The 26,224-nt window shown below is 40.2% G+C and overlaps 1 protein-coding gene across 2 annotated transcripts; it reads right to left on the reverse strand.

Moving 5' to 3' along the window:
* Positions 1–695: 695 nt before the first annotated feature.
* Positions 696–24,780, reverse strand: rps6ka5 (ribosomal protein S6 kinase A5). 2 transcript variants are annotated; one of them, XM_085256588.1, is made up of 18 exons: positions 24,649–24,780; positions 24,402–24,486; positions 21,236–21,307; positions 20,842–21,060; positions 20,507–20,622; positions 20,320–20,421; positions 19,902–19,985; positions 19,704–19,807; positions 19,459–19,609; positions 19,192–19,353; positions 17,790–17,915; positions 16,493–16,626; positions 15,669–15,762; positions 14,561–14,731; positions 14,050–14,241; positions 8,700–8,859; positions 7,981–8,144; positions 696–7,525 (listed from the first exon to the last, which is right to left on the reverse strand). In XM_085256588.1, exons 2-18 carry the CDS (start codon positions 24,469–24,471, stop codon positions 7,220–7,222), a joined length of 2,427 nt encoding a protein of 808 aa, XP_085112714.1. In that variant the 5' UTR covers positions 24,472–24,486; positions 24,649–24,780; the 3' UTR covers positions 696–7,219. The 2 variants fall into 2 exon arrangements, with proteins under 2 accessions (XP_085112714.1, XP_085112715.1); XM_085256589.1 differs by lacking the exon at positions 21,236–21,307.
* Positions 24,781–26,224: the final 1,444 nt, after the last annotated feature.

Here is a 26,224-nt window from a genome sequence, read left to right on the forward strand (position 1 = left end):
TATAAATACTGCCCTGTATACAAATAAGTAAATCAAAACATAAAAATGATATAACAGGAGACTGGCATATTTATGGAGAGAAACAGTCTTAGGGTGCTTAACAAATTTAAAAGACAAACTGTAATAAATGCAAGAAAACACAATTATTACTATTTTAAATTCATCAAATGTGTTTTTAAAAGTAAAAACTATATTGTTATTTATGAGGCAAATAAATTGAATTCTTGTTTTTATGCCTAAATCTGAAATGAATCAATCTTAATATTCAACCCCTTCAAAAAAAAAAAAATATTATTACTATTACTACTAATACTATTTTTATGTTTTTGATAAACAAGAAATTTGAAAATTCACTTCATATTAAGAGCTTAACTGGTGAATTAACCATTAAGGAAATATACAAAATTATTTTGGTAATTATCAATAATGTTAATTTAGGGCACCCATGGCATAAACCTTACATCTGGTGGTGATTTAAACAACCTTGAAGACACAATTTATTGTAGCAATGTTTAAGATAATATATGCTAAACATAATTTTCTACTTGTTTCTAAAGGCTTATTGAACAGTAAACTGCTCTTCTGGTTAAACTTTATTAAACACTGCCATCTGGTGGCTGCCGTCTGACATACTTTTAAAACTCTTGTCAACATGACAAGTTCACACCTGATTTATTAAAATCAAAATCCTCAAGTGAACAGGAAATCGTACGTTTATTGTCTTTTTGACAACTCATACACACAAATCCTGGTATCACAAAATATCTTCATTAATGACGTAAACACTTAAAAATACAATGAAGCAGAGGATCTATTAAAAGACTCATTACTGGTATCAGATTATCAAACGTACACATGTATTCAGCTAGCACGTAAAGCATTTATTGAAGCAAATCGAGGGTTTTTTCCCCTCATACTATCGACGGTGTGCCCAAAAGTCCTGAAGGATGATTTTCACAGTGCCTTAAGAAGCAGGTACGCACATGGTGTCTCCTCGCCGTATCTAAAAAGTACTACTGCTGAGGTTTATTTTATCTTAGAATTATCTGACAACAACCATCAAGAGAAACAGAAAGATGAGAAACATTTGAACCTGCACAAAAGAGGACATTTTTCCTGCAACATATGCGTGACTAAATCAACATGTAAGTGCAAAGTTTTGCCCTTAAAGCTTGATATTGTGTTTTAAACCAGTTTAGTGACCAATCTCAAAGGGATTCACTGCTACAGTACGTTTGGACAAGTTTTGATAAGAACAGAAAGATTGACAGGAATCAAGCAACATCAGCACATGCATGATGGCTGCACTGGTGACGAAAATGATGATGATCACGATGATGAGGATGATGCCTTTACATCCCTTACAACCCATGGATGTGGAAGCATTAATATCTGTTACCAACTTTACATAGAGCAACACTCGCTGAGTCAAATAAATTAACGCAAGAGAACACGTCCTCATGCAGGTAAGTGTAGCTCAGCAAGGCCACTTTGTAGCTGACCACTTGCTTTTAAAAGGCTGAACTGTAAGGGGGGTATATATACATATGGCTGTCACTGCCCCAGAGATATCAGTGTAGTTGTAGTTGGATACTTTTAATCAAAGTAACTGTTAGCATATACTCCCAAATTAAAACAAAAAAAGTTCACATATTTCATTTCCTGGCTGAAATGATTCTGGATATTATTTAACATTATTAATTCCATTATTTGTATCCAAAGTGGAGCGTATTAGGTCCTTTTTATCTCAGTAGTGCCATTTGTGGACACTACCAGGGTGCCTTTGCATGATTAACCTTTCAAATGAATCTCTTTTTTTTAATCATATACTGAGCTTTTCTCCCTTCCCGCTCCCTTCAAGCCAACTTTCTGTTGATTGGCTGCCCATATCTGGGATATCTGCTCTCACTGACATCATAAAATGTCAGGTTCAAAGACCAATAGACCAAAAAAAAAAAAAAAAAAAAAAAAAAAGAAAGAAACCAAGAATTCAGAGCGGTCTGAAGTCTGAGCTTTTGCCACGCAGAGATTACATGTTCAGACATTGAAGTATTTTAGACTTTGATATAAACATCTACAACACAGAAGCACAGCAAAGCTGGACATTTTAACCATTCACTCTTTCTTTTCTCGCTCTTGATCAAAGCTGCTACACCTGACTCATGACTGATGAAAGCTCTACCTTACTTGGAAGTGCTCTAAATTGTATCAATAAATATTCTTATCATTAGCCATAGCGGGAGATTTTGTTTGTTTTGAAGCACTTTTTCTGTGGATTCGTTGAGCCACTTAACAATCATCATGGTCATTTTAAAGGATCGCACTATTATGCTTCTCTCAAACAACTGATAGTTTGAGCACTTCAGCACCTTGGACAGCTCCATACATAAGGCAGTGACCAATCAACATGTCTTGAGTCACCCATCACTTCTTTGTATTTTGCTTCCAAGGAAACATACTTTGTTAACTTTTTTTAACATTTTCTAGAGCAAAAGTTCTGTAATCTTTCTAAAAGTTGGTCTGTGGACACTGGTTGCTTTTTCATTCATTTTTTAGACAAGAAAAAAGAAAAATCCAACAAAGACCTAACGCAGGACCTGAGATAGACATCTGGTCCTGCAGTTGATCATTAGAAATGATCTCAAATGAATAGTGACTAAAGAAACCACTCTTAAAGGAGGGAAACTGGGAGAAAAGACAGGTGTGCCAACTATACAAGTGCTGGACTAAAAATAAGTGGGAAGGTCTTATGGAGTGATGAATCCAAATTTTAACATTTTGGAAGTCAGGAGAGAGGTACAACAGTCTACAGCCATCTGTAAAACACAGTGAAGGTTCAGCCATTGTTTTGGGTTTGATTTCAGCAAGTGGTGTTGGCGATCTTTTCAAAACTGATGGAATCATGAATGCAGACAAGTAGCATCAGATTTTATCCACCATGCAAAAACAAAAAGCATCTCATCGGCACTGGTTTCAAGTTTTAGCATGACAATGATCCCCAAACAAACTGTTAATGTGGTAAGATCATCCAAGAAAGATCATACAATGAAACATTTTGTACCAACTCTGATTTTGCCTGTATACTGTATTTCCAAGTTAGTTTCTATGTGTCCGATAATTCACTGCACATATTTCCAATTTTCCTGGCAAAATATAGAGAAATGAAGCTTGGCTCAAGACTCTTGCACAGTACTGTACACGTCCTTAATGTTGACAAAAAAGAACAACACTAGCTGCAAGGTGTGTCCAAAATTATCGACGTTCACAAACAACACATGCACACGAGCACCATACTGAGAATCAGTACAGGATGTCACTCAACGCTGCCCTTAGTGTCTTAATCCCATGCGTGACTTCATGGACCGGAGCACTAAAAACACACCGCAACATCCCAAGCCAATTTCTCTGACTAAAGTGTACAACAGCAGTCGCTGGTTTACACAAAACAATTCAAACTACCAGCCCTCTAATTAAGTGTTGGAAAAATGCTAAAAAGGTTTAGCATCATTAGGCGTGACGCTTTCAGGCTTAGAAACGAGGAAGCACTGTAGGCAGAAAAGGAACTTTCGTTAAAATTTAAGGGAACTGACAAAATAATGTATCAAAGGCAACAAGGCCTAAAATAAGAACCGGCCTCCCTCTGTCTCTCTTCCTCGTGGTGGCACAATAAACAAGGTGTTCATCAAAAGAAGGAAAGCCTAGTTTGGAAATCAGCCCCAAGAGACATTGATACTAAACCAACCCTTTCCTGTGATGCACTGTTATTTTCCCTACAAAGAAAGTGAGCCGGGTCCCACAGAGGCAGTGAGTAGAGTACGGTATTTTCTTTCGAACAAACAGCACTGCAGCACATCAGCTAATAGAGCCTGGCTCCCAGAGGGGAGCTCAATATAGGACACTCTTCCTCTTCCTCCACTTGAGCTATTAATACACCCAAACAAAAGAAAAGAGGCTTAATGAGGCAGCAACGGGGAACTCATGCGAACTAAGTTAGACGAGAGCTTTGTAGTGTTTAGCTCCAAGGATTCCAGCTTTTTCATACTGGGAATCTTTTCCATCTGTTCCATTTCTACAGTGGCTGACGTTATGGGAGTAAAAGTACAGTAAACACTGATCAGCCAAAACATTAAAAACACTCTCTGCAATGTTCTGCTGAGAAAACTTGGATCGCACCATTCGTGTGGATGTTCCTTCACCGTACGCTTCCCACCGAAATAACTGCTTTTCCCAGCAGGACAGTGCACCTTGCCACACCACAAAAATTAAACAAAAAACATGAGCAAGAGCCCAAGGTCTTAAACTGCTCTCCAAACTGACTGACAGCAGTCCATCTGCCCTGTCCCAGAAACTAACAGCATCTCACGTCTGTTCTCCAACATGTCAGAGCTGTTTCTTCTGGCACAAGCTGGACATTACACAATATTTGGTGTTGTAGACGATCAGCGTATAGAAATTTTGTTACACCTTTTTAAGCACTCTGCTTAAACCCATTCAATGAGGTCTTTGTGAAATGGCAAAACAAGCAACACAAAAGTGTAAAAGAGATGCATAGATTTAAGCATGATAATGTGCTGGGTATTGATATTACTGATTCCATAAAGAATCTCTGAAGAAAACACATTATGTGCTGTTAAAAAAAAATAAAAAATCATCTGTACTAAAAAATATCGTTCATTGAATGGACCAAGAAAAGAAACTCGAACAAACAGAAAATGTGATATATGAAGCTTTTTTTTTTTTGCATATTTGCATGAAAGGTCATGTCTCATGCAGCTTAAAGCAGCTACCTTGAAGTTAATGCTTTGGTTCTGATTCAGAGTAAAAATGGAAGAGGATGACAGCGTGTGTTTAAATGCACACAGTAGTCCAACTGAAAATCTGTATCCTGGCTGAGCAGGAGGATCTGATTCTAGGTAGCTTCACATACGGATCACCAAGTACCCCACACAACAGCAAAATACAGTATTTCAATTATTACAATGAAAACAGACAAAGACGTAATTAAAAAAAAAAAAAAAAAAAACAGTTAACAGAGCATGGCATTTTTTTCCCCTAACTATCCCAACTAACACCAGAATTGTAACACTGGGATATTACAATATTTAGGCTATTGTAACAAGGGGTTTTGTACACCCATCACAATTTTAAACAGTAAAAGTCCCGAATTGAAAATTGGTTAAGCAAGTAAACAAACTCACATTAAATCAAGTAAGAATCTGCCCCCCCAAAAAGCCCACAAAGGCAAATAAAGGAAGTGGTTGATGTTTCGGGTCATATCATGCACTGGGGACCTAATACTAACAAGATATCTGCCTCAAAGTGCGAGCTGTCACACAGTGCAAAGATCACCTTTTCAGTCATGCAGTACAACATGGTAAATAGAGCAAGGACGGCATCAATAGTAAAAAGAAGCATGTGGTAGGGATGCACTGATTGTTAACTTCTGGGCCGACTGGCAAATTCTGATGTACTTATTCCACCTTCTGTTCCAGGGAAGCAAAGAAATCTTCACTATAAATAAGCATAACTGAACTTGAAGTCTTTCAACGCTTCATCACACTATACTTGAACAATAAGCCAGTTAAACACTGATATGATTCGCACATCAGACATTTTTAATTGCTGAAATGAGTCAACAAGGCCCACAACAGCCAGATACCAACATTTGGCTAATATAATCAATCGGTGCATCCCTAATTTGATGATTACAAGTTGTTGAGCACAAAGTTCGGCATTTTGCAGTAGTTTTATGACTGAAGACAAAACGGGGCTACTTTTGCTCTACATTGTCTCCAAATGTCCTAGTGTCTGACCGTCTTTAAACGCAAACATTACCATTCAAATGCAGTTTGGCACATAAGCCTTCCTTTAATTAATATTTTTTAATCTAAAAGAAAAAAAAAAGAGGTCACTTGAAACTGCCCTCAGGCATCTTGGTTCCAAGAAGGCTCAAATCTCAAACTACTTGACGCATTCGACCCTTACGCTAAGCTGATCTTCATTTTCCATTTGGGACATTCTGCTCAATCCAATTGGTTGTAGTGATAATGAGACAATTAGGTCTCTACTGCTTGGCTAAATACTGACTTCAGGATCAGACCACATGGAACAGCAGCAATGCTAAGTCCGGCAGTAGCCATACTCCCACATAAGAGACAAAAAAAAAGTCTAAATATAGCTGTTCTAGTCAGGTTGCACTGCCTCAGGCAGCAGTACTCGCTGATAAAAATCACAGATTTGGCTGAACATACTACATCCACATTTGGTTCTTACAAAAAGATGTGCACACATTTTCATCTTTTATATGAATCAGGAAATGTATATTTTTTAAGCCACTAAACAAATATCAATCTTAAAATTCACCTTAAATAATTAGCAGTACCTATAAAGAACTCTGGTTTCATGACTTTGACTCTTACGATGTATACAAAACAAACTAAAACTGACCTACTAGACTCTTCGATGTGTCTAACTAGAAAGATATATGAAAGATCATTTCACTGTATGGAAAGTTTTTTTGAGCTGATAGGAAAACACACACACACACATACACACACAAAATATCTTCTTTTTTTAGTCTCACTGTATCCATTATTTTTTTTCAGATCATAATGAATCATAAATAAGTTAATAATATAGCTTATCATAAATAAATTTCAGTCTGCAAAATTCACATATAAATAAGCTGCTCCGTATAGCAGAGACGTAAGATTATCCTCCGGCATGTGGCCTTTTGTTTCTCTCTCCTTTTGACAGAAATTACAAAGCATCCGTGGTGTAAACACTGACTTTCCCTTTAAATCTCTAAAAACTCGGACAAAGACAGAAAAGGAGAGGACAGATGTTGTGATTTAATGACGAGACTGAAGATGTCTCTCCATTCTCTGGACCGGGGGCAGTAGGGCAGCCCTTTTCTTTTAGGACACTGGTGACACTTCTTCCTGGTCCAGTCCCTGATTGATAGTCTGTGTGAGAAAGTCAGAGCAAAAGATACGATAGGATAGGCTATTGCTAGTGATGATTGATTGATTGATTGATATAGAGGTGACAGTGCTGCTCCTGCTGCATGCTTGGTTTTAGAGACGTGCTGACATCCATGCAATTGAGCCAGAGACAGAGAGAAAGAAGAAGGATGTCTCTATACTAGTCCAAGCCAAACTTCTTCTTCTTTTTTTTTTTCAGACCCAACTGTCTGAATCTGGATTCTCCTCAGGCTGTCTTACTGTCCTTCTGAGAAGGGAAAGGCTGGAGGTGCTGGCTGGTGCCCAGAATCTGTTCCAGAGGGCACCGGTGTGTTGACAGGGGTGATGACAGGAGTGATGTTAGAGTGCTGTCGATTTGGGTCTCCTTCTTGAAAAGTTTTCTCCTGTGACTGGGAGGAGGAGGAGGACGAATGGGTACTCTCGCTGGAACTGCTGCGGGTCTCTGTGCTGGTACTTGTTTTTTTCATCTTCCTCCTCTTGGCTAGAGGCGCCTTGTCCACCGTCTGGAGGCGGAACCCTTCCCGCTTACATTTGTTAAATGCCTGCGAGTACAAAACAGATGTTTGGTTAGACTTTTACATTTTAGTTTCAATGAAATGCACTGCTCTCATCTTTTTTCAATGGATCTTACGTTTCAGATCCCATCAATATTTGGCCAAAACCCAGGTCACATAATTATATCATTAGTCGCATTAATATCCATTCAGCATTTTGATGAATCGCAATAACAACACAAATCCAACCTCAAGTAAGACAAAAACTAGCATCTGCGCTTTGTTGCAGTATCAAAGTGCCTTTTGATGCATTTTAAATTACTAATATCTTTAGCATTTGTTTGAATTAATCTTCCCACAATACGGTTAATATAATGTGGTCTCCATCTCTATTAATAACAGCCGGTTGACACTTAGCAGAAGCTACACAATCCAAATTTTACACTAGGTTGGAACGTTCTGACCTACTATCTAACATTAGCACCCTTCTGAACATTTCATACATTAAAAGTAGCTTTGACACAAGTGTGGACAGAGGCAGTGGAGGATCCGAGAATGTCTGGGGTCATAAGTGGGTTGGAGGACAACTGGCTGTCGTCCTGGAGCCAGGCGTTGTAACGGAGGCCACACATCTTAATCCTCTTGTTAGGGTCGACCGTCAGCAGCTCTACAGGAACAAGACGCAGATAATTACCTTTAACGCTCTTAATCCAGGTGGGAAAAGGTGAGACACAGGCAGGAAGTTATTTCCTCTTTAGGAAACCTGATCTCTGAAAGCTGCTTTGTGAGTAGAAAGTTCATCCAAAACACGTCATCACTTACTGACATTGCACTAACGGAGCACTACTTGTCCATTTCTTCTTCCAGACTCTACCAGCACCACCAAAATCTGCCCTAAACACGACTCAAAGCTTTTGCATAAACCTCATTTTATTTATTTAACTAATTTACAATTTCACAAAAACAGTTCATACTACTTTATTTTGAAAGTCGATATTTTATTCTGAAAAAATGAGCCTGGAACAAAGACTCTACCGATAACAGAAGTCTTGGAGCTGCAAGCTAACACTACTCACTTTCATAACCATACCCTAAAATTTGTAGTACTATTTAAGTGGAATTTTATAAATTTAGTGCACTATGTTTCTATGTTTTTAATGGGAAAAAAAGAAACCGAAGCTCAAGTTATTCAAAAGAAAATGAGCCAGTTTTTTCCCCTCACCTTGTATGAGGTCCTTAGCTTGCTGGGACACGTTTCTCCAGGCCTCTCCTTGAAAAGAGAAATCTCCCTGTTTGATTTTACGCATAATCTCTTCAGCACTGGTGTGGGTCAGGCTCTTCTCCTGGCACTGAAAAGGCACCTGGCCGGACAGCATGGTGTACTGCAAACAAAGGAAGACCATGCAATCTGCTATGAACATAAACATATTAAAATAAAGATGATTTAGAGATCTCAATGCAATTTTTACAATACAGTCACATTTAGACTGGCTTACCAGTTTATAATAGCTCTCGCTTAGCTTTTCAGTTATAGACTTTAAAGAGAGAACAACGTTTATTTAGGTTTTTGTTACATTGTTGAGAAAAGTCTTGGAGTGAGGCCAACTGTTGGTCACCTAGAATTAATAATTATTAAATTATTAGTTTTTTAATTTTTCTCAGCTCTTCTCTGTCTCTGAGCTAACAATAGCTGCCACATCATCAAACTGTGGCGACTCAACCATAGCTCGCCACAAAGTGTAGACGCACCTCTGACACCTACTTCCTGTTAAAAGAGAGGTTTTGCTTCCCACTGTCACCAAGTGCTTTCTTAAAAGGGGTCTGATTGCTGGAATTTTCTCTGTATTATTGTAGGGTCTTTACCTTACAATATAAAGTGCCTTGAGGTGACTGTTGATGTGATTTGGTGCTATATAAATAAAATAGAATTAAATGTGAAAGATGCTAGTTTGACAAAATTGGGTAGCACAAATAGAACAACTGTGTCAAAACTTGAACAGTGTTTTTGTGAAAAGCTTTACTACAAAGTTAATAACGACTCCATTATTTTCCGTTTTCAGTACAACACACTCTGCAACTTTGATTTCCAGGAACTGGAATGCTGTGTAAAATGTATATCACCAAAATATCACAATAATCCAATGATTTTGAAGAATTTATAAGGCCTAAATAAAACAAAGAACAATATAATCTTGAAAGAGACATTGCACTGTTACTAAACTCATTTTTTCACAGTAAATATGAAAAATCTGAACATCTCTTTGAGACTCATGGATGCTGCGTTCTGCAAACTACACAACACACTATTTAAAACCAGCATCTGTGATAATTGGGAGCAATAGTGCATATAGAATTAGCTACATAGACATGTGTAAAGGCACCATTAATGCAGATTATGTATACAGGTTTGGTAGCGACAAATGCTCTCATCAGGAAAACCTCTTTTTTGGGGAAGATCTTGGCTATTCTAGCAACACAACATCAAACCCCATTCTGCACAGATCAGTGTGGCTCTGTAGTAAAACATTCAAGGATCCTAACTGGCCTTTTAAACATGCTGTCATTAAATTTGAAATGAACAGATATTTTAAGCGGTTTGACATTTTTCTTTTATCTTTATATGTGCTTTTGATGGTGAATAACTGCATTGCATTTTTTTTTTAATTTACATCTTCTAAAACATCCCAACTATCTTTTTTCTCCATTTAAATCTCTAATGCCTTTGTCCTCAGAAATCAGGTATCTCTAGTGAAAATCTAATTTATACACTTTATACAACAGCTGCGGACGAAAAAACACTATGTGCTCATTTTTGTCAGTGCCACACTACCTTCAATAAGCTGGTTAAGTAACTAGACGTAAGTGTTTAAACACATGTACTGTTAAAATAACATGTTTTAAAAGCGCCCTTGACCGATCACGACTGTCCACATTTTTCCATTGTTATGCTGCAAGTTGTTGACCATGGCTGAACTAGCACTCAAGAGAAGAGCGGTTTGTGCTCAGCTGAAAGAACAGGATTCTCTCACCTTGGCCTGAATGCATCTGCCCTCATATTTCTTATTAAAATGACAGTAGTTGGGAACAACCCTTTTGGCAGCAAAGGCTCTGTTGTGCTGTGATCTCTCTCTCCCTCTATATCTCAACTCAGTTGGCTTCCAGGGCATTGTGCACAAAGCATGTCAGTAGCCATTTCATCAAACCTCCAAGAGGCACAGTACACCCATATCCCCCCAGGGGGCGACGGTGGGAAGCAGCACTTAAACATAGAGCCATGGCTCTGTACGGATGACTGGCCAACTACAGAAATCTTTCTCTCAACTATGTGTCCTTTCCTTATCCTGTCTACCTCTCCTTTTAATTCTTCTCTTCCATGCAAAAAAAAAAAAGTTGAATGAGGATGACATATCCGCATAGCCTTTACCAGGTCTAAGAGTGGGGCAGGTTTTGCTTCTTTTTGTGGTGAGCGTAAACTGTGTCAGCTCACCACAGGATGCTGAAGTTTGTACCGCTGAACAAGAGGAGATGAATATCATCCAACACAGATTAGCCTAAACTACTACCAAAATCAGTTAAAATAACAGCTGATTGCTTAATCAGAGTGGCCTGTGTCAAATGTTTAATCCTCAAACTGGATAAGATGTGCAAATCAAGAGTATATGAAGCTTCTGATTAAACATTTATTTGGTTATAGAAACACTTCAGTCAAAAGCATTTTTAGACAAGCTTTAAAGTGGGAATCTGGGTTCTGAAAAGATTTGTGTAAATTATACATTTATATAATCAGGTCACTTTCCTGGAGCATTGTGGAAAGTGATGGCGTTAAGTCACAAAGAAGGATGCTCCTGAATAGGGCTAATCAATGATCAGTTATTTAGTTCTATTACAACCTGTGAGAGCCATGAGTTTCATCAAAAATCTACCTTTCATGTACAGAGCAATACTTTCATAATGTCTTTGAGCTACATGAAATTTTACTTACCAAGAATATTGCATTTCAACAAGCAAAATAACTTAACGCACTAATATACCCTGGAATTTATATTCTGCCTTTTTTTTTACGAAAAAGCACCACACCTATGAACAGCCAACCATTCTTTGGATAACAGATACTACTAAGGATGACAGGTTTGGTATGGATCTTCTTAAGTGGAGCTGCATGAGGGAACGTCTAGCAGAGGCCCCAGTCCGCGAGATCTTCAACGCACACCTCCGGCAGAGCTTCGACAGCATTCCGAGGGAGACTGGGGACATTGAGTCCGAATGGACCATGTTCAGAGTCTCCATTGCCGAAGCTGCTGCATTGAGCTGCGGCCGCAAGGTGGTGGGTGCCTGCCGTGGTGGTAATCCCCGAACCAAATGGTGGACACCAGAGGTGAAGGGAGCCACCAGGCTGAAGAAGGAGTCCTATCGGGCTTGGTTAGCCTGTGGGACTCCGGAGGCAGCCGACAGGTATCGACAGGCCAAGCGGAATGCGGCTCGGGCAGTGGCTGAAGCAAAAACTCGGGTGTGGGAGGAGTTCGGAGAGGCCATGGAAAAAGACTTTCGGACTGCCTCGAAGAGATTCTGGCAAACCGTCAGACGTCTCAGGAGGGGAAAGCGGTGCTCTACCTGCACTGTGTATAGTGCTGGCAGAGCGCTGCTGACGTCGACTGAGAAAATTGTCAGGCGGTGGAAGGAATACTTCGAGGACCTCCTTAATCCCACTGACACGTCTTCCGAGGAGGAAGCAGAGTCTGGGGATGAGGGGAATGACCCGCCAATTTCCGGGTGCGAGGTCACTGAGGCAGTTAAACAACTCCTTGGTGGCAGAGCCCCTGGTGTTGATGAGGTCCGCCCCGAGTTCCTGAAGGCTCTGGACGTTGTAGGGCTGTTCTGGTTGACACGCCTCTGCAATGTTGCGTGGCGATCAGGGGCAGTACCTGTGGACTGGCAGACCGGGGTGGTGGTTCCCATCTTTAAGAAGGGGGACCGGAGGGTGTGTTCCAACTACAGGGGGATCACACTCCTCAGCCTCCCTGGGAAAGTCTATGCCAGGGTGCTGGAAAGGAGAGTTCGTCCGTTAGTCGAACCTCGGATACAGGAGGAACAATGCGGTTTTCGTCCTGGTCGCGGAACACTGGACCAGCTCTTTATCCTCTCCAGGATACTTGAGGGTGCATGGGAGTTTGCCCAACCAGTCTACATGTGTTTTGTGGACTTGGAGAAGGCATTCGACCGTGTCCCTCGGGGTGTCCTGTGGGAGGTGTTGCGGGAATATGGGGTGTCTGGCCCATTGCTACGGGCCATTCGATCCCTATACAACCGTTGCAAGAGCTTGGTTCGCATTGCCGGCAATAAGTCGGACTCGTTCCCGGTGGGTGATGGGCTTCGCCAGGGCTGCCCTTTGTCTCCGGTTCTGTTCATAATTTTTATGGACAGGATTTCTAGGCGCAGCCAAGTGGCGGAGGGCTTTCGCTTTGGTGGCCTCAGAATCTCATCTCTGATTTTTGCAGATGATGTGGTTCTGTTGGCTTCATCGGGTGAGGGCCTCCAGCTCGCACTGGAACGGTTCGCAGCCGAGTGTGAAGCAGCGGGAATGAGGATCAGCACCTCCAAATCTGAGGCCATGGTTCTCAGCCGGAAAAGGGTGGAGTGCCCACTCCGGGTCGGGGATGAGTTCCTGCCACAAGTGGAGGAGTTCAAGTATCTCGGGGTCTTGTTCGCGAGTGATGGGAGAAGGGAGCCGGAGATCGACAGACGGATTGGGGCTGCAGCTGCAGTAATGCGGACGCTGCACCGGTCCGTCGTGGTCCCCCCCCACGACGGACCGGCCCCCCCCATCCGGGAGGGGCTCAGAGTAGAGCAGCTGCTGCTCCACATCGAAAGGAGCCAGCTGAGGTGGTTCGGGCATCTGACAAGGATGCCCCCTGGGCGCCTCCTGGGTGAGGTGTTCCAGGCATGTCCCACCGGGAGGAGGCCCCGGGGCAGACCCAGGACACGCTGGAGAGATTATATCTCTCGGCTGGCCTGGGAACGCCTTGGTATTCCCCCGGACAAGCTGGAGGAGGTGGCTGGGGAGAGGGAGGTCTGGGCCTCTTTGCTTAGGCTGCTGCCCCCGCGACCCGGCCCCGGACAAAGCGGATGAAGATGGATGGATGGATGGATATAAAAAAAAAAAAAAGAAGGCCTACTAATCTATTAATTATATAACCATAAAAAAGATCAGCTATAACTGTAATCAACAATTGTACCTAAAAATATTAATAATAGAACAGGTTAATGGAATTCAAATTAAAGCCTTAAGTCAGGATTTAAAGTAAGTTAAAGATCCAATACCCTTCCATTTCCAGCCAACTCAACCCTACCAACAATGCAACAGTCCTAGGCTCACCACATGAACATCAATAAATGCACTACAATCTATGATTCATATAGTGTAAATGGTAACGTTAGCATAAACAGCTTGTTCACCATTCAAAAACTCAGATAACGGTTTGCTCGTTGTTCTCTCCCCAATTGCTGAACAATCAATGATCCTCGGTCAAATTAATAGTGCTTTGATTTAACCTGAGCGTGGCTGCTCCACTCACCAGGATGACCCCTAGACTCCACAGGTCACAGGACTCATCATAGCCATCATATTTGAGTATCTCTGGTGCAGCATACTGTAGGGTGAAGCAGGGAGTCTTTAGGAGCTGATTGTCTGGTGGTTTCAGTCGAGCGAAGCCAAAGTCTATGATTTTTATCTCAGAGTTCTCACTCTCATCTGTGAAGAGCAGGTTCTACAAAGCAATTTGAGACACGCACAGCAATCATTTTTCTCAGCTCAGCAGAACTGGTTCACTCAAGTAGTAAATTGTACATCATGACTGACCAGGTACTTGTGACCCACGTTGGGGTCAAACAATTTTACTCTTGTTTTGTAAAAAAATAGCAGAGTGAGAACGAGAGAAGGACAGATCATACAAAGTTCAGAAAAACACAGTAATTCTTTTTCAGAAACGTACGATCCAGCCAGCCTGCATTCATCACAAAGACACAAACTGTGCTTGGACAGAAAGAAATCTCTGGCAATAGCTCAGCTGAGAAGCTCTCCAATACCTCCGGTTTAAGATCCCTGTGCACAACTCCTACATCATGCATGTGACTGACAGCAGACACCAGTTTGCGCATGATCCGGCTGGCTTCCGTTTCGCTGAAATGTTGTTTCCGGCGGATTCTCTCCAGCAACTCCCCTCCACCAAGCAGCTCCAGAACCAGGTATGTGTGAAGCTACAGCAAACACATACAGGATAAGGTTACATCTGTTACACCCACTCTTAACCTATATTCTTTAACAACCCTTGAATTAGCTCGGCATGCACAAACACTCTTAAATGTTTGGCAATTAAATAAATATTGGAAAGTTTGTCTTTCCTAAAATATCATCAATGTTGCTTTCAAAGCTTGAACACCACATTGAAAACAACTGAAAAGTGATGGGTGAAACATTAAACTGTAATTTTTCTATTGCGTAACAAACAGAAACAAACACACACAAAAAACCATCCTTGATCTCATGATGGTGACATTAAACCACATTGGTATTAAGTAAAAATGAAAGGGGCCAGACAAAGTGGCAGGAGAATGATGTGCCAGAGCAGCGGGGTTGAGCTTCTCATTAGTGCAGGATCTAGGGAACAAAGACAGGACTCAGCTGAGGCGGGTGAGGCAGCGCTGCTTTGATCTGGGTCACAGACCTGTGAGGTACAGTAATAACCCCACTGAGCTCATCAGGACTAAAGTGGTGCTCCTGGGCATGAAGGACCGAGGCTAATGAAGCTGTACACAGTCACACACACGGTCACACCTTCCATATACCGGGGGTAAGCTACATTTAGAACATATGCGCGCTTAGTTTGGGTTAAGTGTGCGGCTCGATTAGCAAAACAAGTGAATCTAGGTTGTTACTATTCAGTGGCGAAAAATGGATGTTTGTGCAGCTGCAGTTTAGAAATAAATCAGAGGCGAAATATTGAGCACAGTGTGAGATGTTCATGAAACAATATGCAAAGAGATAAAGAAACACCCAGAGGGCTACCAGCATCCCCATTAATCTGCCTTGTTCCATTTCCTCGACTTAATAAGGCTGCAGTCCCCACAGACTAGGCAGAGAGCTATGGAAAACAGAATTTATGGAGGCAAATGTAACGGACGCGATTATCTTTACCTGATCGTGGTAAATTTCATGTAACTTGACAATGTTGGGGTGACCGTCGCAGAGCTTCAGGGCTGCTATTTCCCGCTGAGTCTGGGCCTCCATCCTACAGCAAAGCCAGTCACATATACACACACAGGACAAGTGGAACATTTTCCTACTTTTGCATTACGTGTTTAGGAGCACAATATGCTAAGATTTTCTTTTTTTTTAAAGAAGACAAAACATTTACACACATTACAACACTATTAGTTGTACCACGTTAACGTTTTCTTATAACATGCTCAATACAGTATAAAAAAAAAAAAATCCTTTTATAACCCAGAACACACTGGAAAATATTAGGTTTTAGGAATTAGGTTTCTTTTATTTATTTTGTTTACTTTAGGGGAATTTCCAAAATACTTTAGGGCAGTTTTGCTCTAACCAACGAAGAGCTAGAAAATACTGGACATGGGTTTGCCTTGCATCAGTCCTAATGTCAACTATAATCAGAACTATAATACTGGGTGCCAAACTGTGGAGGAGTGTATTATAAGCATACATGGGATTTTACAGGACGTGGCAGTAAAAACAACCAAGTGATCTACTTATATAACCTGGATTTTTCATAGGGAAAAAAAAAATCAGGAAAATATGTAATCAGGTCGAATTATGACATTATTTGGCCTTTGTTAGTTTAACATTTATTAGTCTTCTCAGACTGGCTTCAGACTTGGCTGAGCAGGGGATGGAGGAGGGTGGCGGTCCAACTGATCCAGTAAATCTATAAACAAAAGACAGAGCCAAAAGCATCTGAGTTGACAAACACATGTGTGCACCCAGTGAACTCGTACCTCTTGCTGACAATCTTGACTGCATATTTCTGCCCAGTCTTCTTGTGTGTGCACCGTCTGCAGATCGAGAAGCTACCCTCCCCCAGAGCACTTTCCTTCAGGTCCATTTCATAACTCATATAGAAAGGCGAGTCCTGCAAATACGCATAAAAATAATCACAAAAAGTAAGAATTATGTGTATATTTTATTATCACGCAAATAAAATTCACATTAAATATTATAGCCTGATATAGGATGTTTGTTTGTAGAATTAAAGTAGAGATTTTGCAAGTTCCTACATTACTTATGACCAAATTAATTTGCCAATTATCTGAGTATTATCTCAGGGCCTTAGTTGCTTTCAGTTTTCTACAGAGAATACTTGGTACACTTGACATTCTTCATTCTTTCTATTCCCTTTCTTTTAGTCAAGTCTTTTCTGGAGGTTGTATGCAGAATTTATATTAAAAATCCTGATTCAATTACAGCTAGAATCCCCAAAGCTATCCCTCTTCTCACCCATAATAATGTTCATAATAATTCTTCTCTCATTCTAGTTTTATGCTACACAAAGGGTTGTTTTTAAGTATATCACCACACCAACCCTGTACACTTCACATGCAAAATCGAAAAGAAGAAATACAAATGTGACGAGGACTTTAAAAAAAATAGCACTGAAAGTCTCGACTTTAGATCTGAACTAAAAGAGTTAAGATCGTCACATGATAAGACAGAAATACCGTTAATAAGCTTCCTGTTTGCTAACCAGAATCTGGTTTAAAACCTATAATGTGCACCCAGTGGAAACTTTAGAAAAGAAAAGCCAGCTACTGTAGTTAAACCACTAATTTCCTTCATTGTTTAGATACAATTTAAAAGCCCAATTTCTTGTTTTTCCCTCCGTTTTCTTGGATTATTGAAGCAGCAAACTGAAAAGGACTAAGATAAATAATTACAATACCTTTCAGCATTATGACTAATCTCATAATAAATAGAAAATGCTAAGGTTTGCAAAACAGCTCAGTTTCCCAGGATGTTGTTGAGAAAGCTTTAAGCTAACTGAGCGCACAAAAAGCACTGCTACCTTTTCAAAAAGCATTATGCTGCAAAGACACGCAAGTGTATTCACGAACAAATGCTATTAAATAAACAGGATTAAGCCTGAAACGGAACGTGAGTGCAGTAAAACTAGCACAGAAGAAAAATAAAGTTCAAGTGGAATGGAAAGGAAAGGAAGGAAAAGTTCTCATCTGTCTGTGACAGCATCCATTAGCTTAAGTGTGTTTGTGCTCGGAGAACCAAGTCCATTCATTTTACCTTCATCATGGCGCTGTGGGCCACCGCAGCTGAGCCTGGCTTTTCAGAACCCCCACACAGCTGGACAGGGTCATCCATCACCACATTCCTTTTGAACAGGATGGAGGGGGCCATAAAAGAGTAACCCTGCAAATAAAAACACAAGAGCCCTAGGTGTTTACATTTTACTAAGACATAAAGCGAGAGATGGACTAGGGCAGGAGAAAAGGAAACTTCCTCCACTGCCACAGAAAAATAGAGTCCCTTAAAATAAAACAAAATTGCGTAGTTTTCTTTAAATCTATCAAAACCAGCCTGTCAGCTCAACAATAAGCCCAATTCTCTTCATGTGTGACTGACAGTGGCTGTCCAGCTGTTCCTATTGTTAGGCCTGTCATTGTGGAGCGCTGCCTGCTTAATTCCAGCTGTGGGGAGCACAGAGCTTTGAGCTGGCATTAATCTCTCCCTCTCTCTTTTACACCGGCACACACACAGCTGTGTGATATGTAGTGACAGCAATGGATGGACGGAAGGATGGGTGTTGAATGAATGAGATGCCCTAAATTGCCGGGCTTGAATATTTGATTGCTCTGCTGTGAAATTACATCTTGGCGCTCTTAATGCAATTTTAATTTTGTTTTGTGCGACACGGCGGGGGAGCAAGTGCACGGTTTAAAACTGGGATTGCTGTCGTTATCGCAGAGATTGCTAGGCTTGCAAATTATAAAGACCACAAAATTTCAGACTACATGAATGGCAGCTGAGAGTGAAAAAAGCCAAGATGAAGTTGGCAATCAAAGACTGAAGGCGTAACCGAGACAGACGTGGTGATGCTCTCAAAGTGTAACCTTTTATTCCATGAGAGAAGCCCGTTAATGGATCTATTGATCTAGCATGCTCAAGGATCCAGAAGGCAATCAGAGTTGAAATTTCATGCAATACATCAGACAGCCATCAGCTGGCATGGAGTTGTGGGCCATATTATGGTTCAAAGCTACATCAAAAATAGTCATTCACATCTGTTACTTCAATAAGAGCTGCATATGGCAGCAATTACTTCAATAAAAGACCCTTTAGTCAATTTGAATACCAATGCACACAGACAGACTCATGTTGACTTACAGCAACCTTTTGAGGACATTCAAAACTTCACTTGATTACTTCAATTGCTGTGAAGTATGTCAAATATAGTCACAGACAAAAAGCGGATAATGTATAATGCGATTTTTCATCCGTGTCAACATTTCACACTGCCTGCTACCAAAGCCCAGACAAACACGGGCTCTAAACAAATGCCGATAAACGGTGTCCTGTGCGATGACCTCCAAGGAGCACAAAGAAATATTCCTGTCTGCAAACAGCAGCAGCATGAGTCACAACAAAACACAGTCTGCTTGTCTAAGATGTCTTCCTTCCCTCCCACCTGGAAGATGCGGTCACAGTTCTGAGGCAGAGCTGCGGGAGAGTAGGTGGGGTCCATCTCTGTGAACTCGTCTGCAAAGTTGCTGACGTCCAGCTCATCCCGAATCACTGGCTTGAATGGCGCAGGCACCTTTTTGGCTGCCAAGTCCTCCCAGTTAATTTTCTAATGTGAAAACCATGTAGAAATACTCAGTACAAAACAATGACATCTCAGTCCATTAGTTATATTAAATATCGTGACCATTACAAGACAGGCAATGAAATCCACCTGGTAAAATGGGTGTTTCTTTACATTCTCCGCTCCATTAGGCCCCGACCCTAATCTCTTCTTTGGATCTTTAATGAGGAGTCGCTGGATTAGGTCTTTGGCCAGTGGTCCCATGTCTTTAGGGAAAGGGGGATCTTTTTTGGCAATCCTCCTGTGATGTGCGAGAGATATACAGCAGCATTATAGACTGATTATAACTGAAATATAGCTGCAAGCTGAGGCTGATGATCAAGGAGAATTCATACTTGGCAATGTCCGTGTGCGAGTTCTCATCTCCATCAACAGTGAAGGGCGACCCACCAGTCAAAAGCTCATACATCAGCACGCCGAGGCTCCACCAGTCCACCGCCTGGAATGCATGAAAGCACCTAACCGTGACTTCTCACTGGAGAGTGTGCAACATGATTTGATCAAACAGGCAATGACATGAAACTAGAATTTACCTTGTCATGTCCAGACTCTCCTCCTTCCACAATTTCTGGAGCCATATATTCAATGGTGCCACAGACAGAGAAAGCTCTTTCAGCCTATTTTTTAAAAACAAAACCAAACATTTCGTAAGACAAATATGACACAGAATAGAGATAAAATACTCTATCCTAACAGACGCTGCATCCTAATATTTCTCTGCATTTGTAATGAGGAAGTGAGAAGTGGTTATATCTCTATACTGATGAAAAAATATCTCTAATGTGAAATACCCAAACCCACACTATTTAAAGTAAAAATCTGGCTTCACAGTTGGGTTTTTGAGGGCATTAAAGAAAAAGCAAAATGTCCTTTTTGGGGTTTTATTAGCTAAAACGTATTTTGAGAATAGAAAAGGTTTGAGAGGTTTAAACACATAAAGGCAAACTGTACCTGATCAAATTCTTTACTAAGGCCGAAATCTGTGAGAACTATGTGACCGTTTGAATCTAGTAGAATATTCTCAAGTTTAAGGTCCCGATAGACAATCCCAAGCTGGAACAAGAAAATGAAACACAGGTTAATCATCAAGGACGGAAGAAGCGCTACTGTTTACTGTTGAGCTAAATCTGAAGGTCACCTCGTGTAGATGTTCTAGTGCCAAGACAATCTCTCCACTATACAGGGCTACTTCTTGCTCCTTAAACCGCACCCTTTGCACTAAGTGCGTGAAGAGCTCCCCACCATTTACATAATCTATAAAGGAAAACATCATGTTTGTTATGTAAGTTAGTTAATGTCCCTACAAGGAAAGACAATTTTTATTCTCTGCGTACATTAATATATTTAGCTGTTAAAAATGTGGGGGTTTTCCACTGGGTTCAGACAGTTGCCATAGGCCTTAAATCTTTGATATAACAATTTAAAATCTGAATTTATCTTAAAATTTAAAAAATTATTATCAAATATCCTCACCAAGAATGAGGTGCAGCTTGGTTTCTGTTTGGAAGGCATAGTGAAGTGTGACAAGGAATGGAGACTGGCGAATGTGCTCCAACACCTGCCGCTCGGTCCGCGTGTGTTCTGCAGTCTTGGCCTTCTGTACAATAGTGGCCTTCTTCAAAACCTTCATGGCATAAAGCTTTCCTGCATCATGGCCACTGACTTTTCTCACGAGGAACACCTTTCCATATGCTGGCAGGAAAATAATCACAGACAGGGCAAAGTTCAATGAAGGTGGGTAAACAGAAAAGACTCGTTCGACAAGCTTAGCATTCCAAAAACACTCTTTTGTTGGATGACAGAATGGCGTGCAAACAAATTTCTGAATGTTCAAGTTTACATTAAGGGAAAGTAACACTGCACTTACCTCCGGTACCCAGCACCTTTAATAGCTCAAAGTTTTCTATCCCCACCCTCTCTACATGGCCCGTCAGGTTGGCTGAAGTCAAAGTAAAAATAACAATATTAATATATTTGTAGTGAATACTTGAAATAATAAAGATGGCTTGATTGTCAATATACACAGACACTTGAAAATATATTCATACTGTATTTTTGGCATGAAAAGTAATTGTCAGTGAAATTATATTTTTAAGATTTCTCCAAAGCAATTAAATCACATAAGGTAAAGTTTATTAGCACTGAAAGATCACTTAATGCTTACTACAAGAAAAACTTTATATTTAGGGATGCTCTGAAATTCTGGATATGACTATTTTTCATTTTTCATTTGGTTTTTGTTGTTTTTTATTCCCCCTTTTGCTCTAGGGAAACAGGCAGGCCAGTGCAAAACGGATATAACACATAAATATTGGCCACTGATATTTGCAAATGCGATTTTGTTTAGCAATATCCCAGTACCAGGCTAATATAGGCTAATACCAATGTTCAGCAAATGTCTCAGTGCTTCCCATAGTGCATCCTTGTTTATACTCACAGCCTGACTGTATGCAGTTGCACTATGAAGCTCCCACCTGGCATTTTTCAGTACCTGGAAATAACTATTAATGGCTAAAGATTAGATAGTAAAGTCAAGATACCTAAGGTTCAAAGAAGCACAAACTGTGGATACACATTGTAATAGAAAACTGAAGGGTTTAATTTCTGGTCCGATCTTTACCCCACAGCTCTATAATATATCTGTTTCCAGTCTTAAATAATAAGGATTAAAGATGGTTTGTTAACTACCATGCTCGTGTGCTCTATTGGGGATGAAATAAAGGACTATGAGTAAAAAATTCTCCTCTTATCTATTATTAATCAACAAAACAAATCTTAATTTGTTTTTAACTACTGTTGAGTTATCAACACTGCATGTCTACCAGTAGACATTTTTTGGTACACTTGTTTTGTAGATTGGGGTCAAGTTTGAATTCTGATGCACTTTACTATGTGACTTAACTGAGACTTAATGAAAAGGTTTAAAAGCTGGAGAATTGGGCTTTCAAATGAAGAACCATCAAATTAAAACAAGAGACAACAAAACACCAACAACAGCAGACTGGTAGCATTGTTATGGTGATTTCACTTCACCATTACGTTAAAAAAAAAAAAATGACCACAAATAACACATGCATGATTACCAAACTTCCTCCATGTAAACAAGTGTTACAAAAACACATTTGCTCTTCCTGTCTCCTAAATATGCAGCACTACAAAATAATCCTCCCTTCCACTGCAAGCAAACTCGCTAAATTAACCAGCAAAAGGTCATTATCTTCCATTAAAGATCTTCACTGAATTCAGCACACACTGTCTGTGACTCCCTGTGTCTCACTAAATCATGGTCTCCCAGTACAGCTGACTGAGCACGGCACACTCTTAGACATGCATGTCCATTGTAGTGAACACATTCCTTCTGTCTCGCACTCTGGAAATAGGGTACTGAGCAATTAAAGCGGCTGATTTAATCTTTTCCTCTGCTTCTCCAGTTACACACAAGACAAAATGCTGCAACTGTTAGGCAATTTGAGCGCACACTGTATCATTTCAGAACAACAAAGCTGTCCTTCAAATTTAAGGTCAGAGATTCAGGTTGCATAACACCCTTGTCAAGCTTACCCTGCCAAGGCCCAGTTTGATTTTGGTGTTTATTAATAGCCTAACAGAGGAGTCCTAGGAATCCCTTTGCTTTATTGGAGGGAAATTATGCTTCCTTTAAAAAAATAAATTAATTAAAAACTTTAAAAAAAAACCCAGATCTGTTAAACTTTGTGCTTGGTTGGTTTCCTGAGCAATTGTTGTTAAAGACCCAACATCTAATACAAGCCCCGGACAAGCAAGAATATTCTTTTATTGTGCAACTGCCAGCACAAGCATGATTACTTATTTTATGATAACATAGCCACATTTAGTACAGCTCTGCCTTGATCTCCAACAGGAAGACAGGGAGGTGCAATGACAACTGATATTGACATATTTTTATATTGACATATGAGCTTGGAGAACTGTGTGGTTGTTCTGGACTAAGACATCTCCACAGACAAAATGGTACAGCTGGATGCAAAGTAGCCATAAGTTTCACTGTGTTAAATGAAACACACAGGGAAAAAAGTGACAACTAGACAGACTGCATTTTTAGGGCAGGGCAATAATCGGGGTGCAGCATAGTCATGTTGGAGCCTGAACAGGAGCCCTGTATCATTATAACCTAGTTGTCCACTGTACAACTTCACTAAGCAGTCTTCTTCACTTCTTCACAGAAACCCTCTTTCGAACAATAGAAATAAAATTGAATTGAATTGAATTGAACACTAACATTAAAATCTCTGTTTATTTGTGAATCCTGCCTAGATTTACTGTAAATTCTTAGTGAACTCACACTATACTGTCCTTCAGTAGATTACCCTTTTAGGGATGAGGCTTAGTAGTATAAAGTTAACCAGGCTGCTCAGGAGATTAATATGTCATTGCATGCACTGTTAGAAGCAACAGCTGTAGCTAAGGTTACAGGTGATCTTAACTATTGTGTAATATGCAGAATGAAACTATAGGCTAACATTAGCGTGTTGGACTTGACATCACTGCAGCTGGCTCTGCCTTTTTTGACTGAGGAGAAGTTAGCTGTGACAGCAAAAACAGTCACACACAGGCAACAGCAGGAAAACCCAGCAAAATAAGTTAAGGCGTTGACAATGGCATTAACTTAGTGAAATCTTCATCGATGCTCTGTTTTTAACCTGGTTACACGCTGACAACTAGCTTAAGCTAATGTTATTTCCCTGGTTGAGTTCGGTTTATAACAAACGCTAGCCGCTAGCTCGCCGTAATAATATGGTCAGATAACGTTAGTTTGTGTGAGTTCGCGGTAACGTTATAAGTAGTAATGACAGTCGGATGTTAGCTTTCCTCTGCCATGTTTGAACTTGTGTAACGTTGATGTTAGTGCTTACTACAAACGATCACTGACAGTGACAGTTGCCTCCCCTAAGCTAGCCCAGCTAACATTTTTCTCGCTCCGACACGTGTCTCCAAAACATAAATATCGAATGAAATTCACAGCATTGAGTTGTACCGGCTCCCAGCTAACTTACCATTTTTCAGCTCGTGTTTCACAGTAAACAGGTCACCTTCTCTGGAAGATCCCTCCATCGGGGATGGCATCGTAATTTCGTGTCCCTATTATATTCAAATATGCTTTCAGACAGATTTAGATTCACCTGCCAAGCTAGATTGCAAAATTAGCATGCAGAAACCATATAATGCATAACAAAGGGATCAAACGCCGATAAATTCGGCGCCTAACCTGACAGATACTCGAGTAAAAGGTTGTTACTAAACCTTGCAGCTAACAAGCCCAGAGGAAACACTTGCTTCTTCCAGTACACCACCACGACCACTACCTTCGCAACCAGCCAGTCCCTATTCGCTGATTGGGGTTACTATGTGAAAAGCTGGCCTCTGATTGGATTCTTTCGTCGTAACGACACATAATCCCGCCTTCTCCAATATATTGGTGCTGCCTTCAAATGTCCGTGTTAACACGCTGTGCCAAAGGTCAGAATGTAAGTATAATAAATACTTCTTATCAGTTTAGACAGCATATACATATGAATACAAACTACACGCATGTCCTAATGTAATAAATTAATGCAGGCCTACAGTGTTAGGTGCAGATCTCACTTTAGATTTTCCACTTCAGTTTTCTGATGAAACCTCTTCAGTCCTATCCTACTTACTGTCAATAAGATAATAAAGTTAGAATGAAGAAAAATGTATCAGATTTAACATATAACCATAATACGGAATATGGTGCATTTAAGAGGTTCAAGAGATAATCCAACAATACAGAGCTGGTATGACTTTTGCCTAAGGATAGTAATATTTTATTGTTTCACTATTATGCACATGTCTAAAAGGAATTATAGTTACTTTTCTTTTAGATTTTCTTTTATCCCCTCATCTGGTCTTGCCACAAACAGCATATCATGAAAGTGATCAGTTCCTGTTAGTTGAGGTAGAGCAGTTCCTCAGAAATACAAACCACCTTATCCAAAACGATCGCACTTCTGAAAGGAAATCTCTCAAAAACGGATTCAACACAAATGTGAACATTATAACATTAATAAATATTGAATTAACTGCAAAACTGTTAGGCTAGTATGTTAACTTCAAGTGGATGGTTGTAACGTAAACTGTCAATCTAATGCAATTCAGTTAACTGCCCACGGGGTGTCGCCCTTGTGCTGTTACTGTGGAGAACAAACACGTAGACAGTAATTGTAAATATTTTTTCCTTTTTTTTTGTTCAATAAATTGTATTTGTAATATCTCCTGTGTGAATATTTCTTAATGTAAAAAGAAAATTTTCTTAGAGCAAATCTGCACTGATCATTCATGCAGTCTACCACAAAATTGTTGGCTACCTGAAGAAATGTGCTTCCTTTATCTATGCAGAAGACTGTAGCTTTAGGCAAATAAATTTAAAAAAAAGACGCAGTTCTTCCTGCGTGCCTTTATTAAAAGGCGCCACTTCTCTGAAATCTGTAGCTAAAGGACATTTTAGTCATAAATACATATACATGGGTAAATATCTCTGCTATTTAAAGAACTCAGTGCAAATATTCTGGTTATGTTTGTATTCACTGATTTCTGCCTCTACCTTGTGGTAGCATGCTGCGATTGCATCATGAATACGGTGTGATTGTTAACTTTAAAATTGAACATTTTCGCTATACACAAAATAGTAATAACAATAGTAGTAATTGCTTGAATTTTTTTATTTTAAAAAATGTATAAGGACAGTGTGGATGAAACCCAGCCGGCAGTACTTACGTTTGGTTCATTTTTAACAGTTTGGTTAAGAGGCGTTTTGTAGTCTTTGGGCGTCCAATTACGTGCGAGTTCCTGAGATTTG

Source organism: Mchenga conophoros, linkage group LG19, assembly GCF_057382185.1.
Source record: "Mchenga conophoros isolate Kocher_MC1m ecotype Shallow Benthic linkage group LG19, M_conophoros_male_GT1.1, whole genome shotgun sequence".
Lineage (NCBI taxonomy): Eukaryota > Metazoa > Chordata > Actinopteri > Cichliformes > Cichlidae > Mchenga > Mchenga conophoros.

Excerpts from the sequence above, each read along its gene's own strand:
- rps6ka5 (XM_085256588.1), bottom strand. The coding sequence starts at position 24,471 with ATGCCATCCCCGATGGAGGGATCTTCCAGAGAAGGTGACCTGTTTACT. Across the intron at positions 21,061-21,235 it reads AAAGGTGCTGGGTACCGGAG|CATATGGAAAGGTGTTCCTC; the intron begins GTAAGTGCAGTG and ends TTTTCCTGCCAG. Across the intron at positions 19,610-19,703 it reads TCGCACACGGACATTGCCAA|GAGGATTGCCAAAAAAGATC; the intron begins GTATGAATTCTC and ends CGCACATCACAG.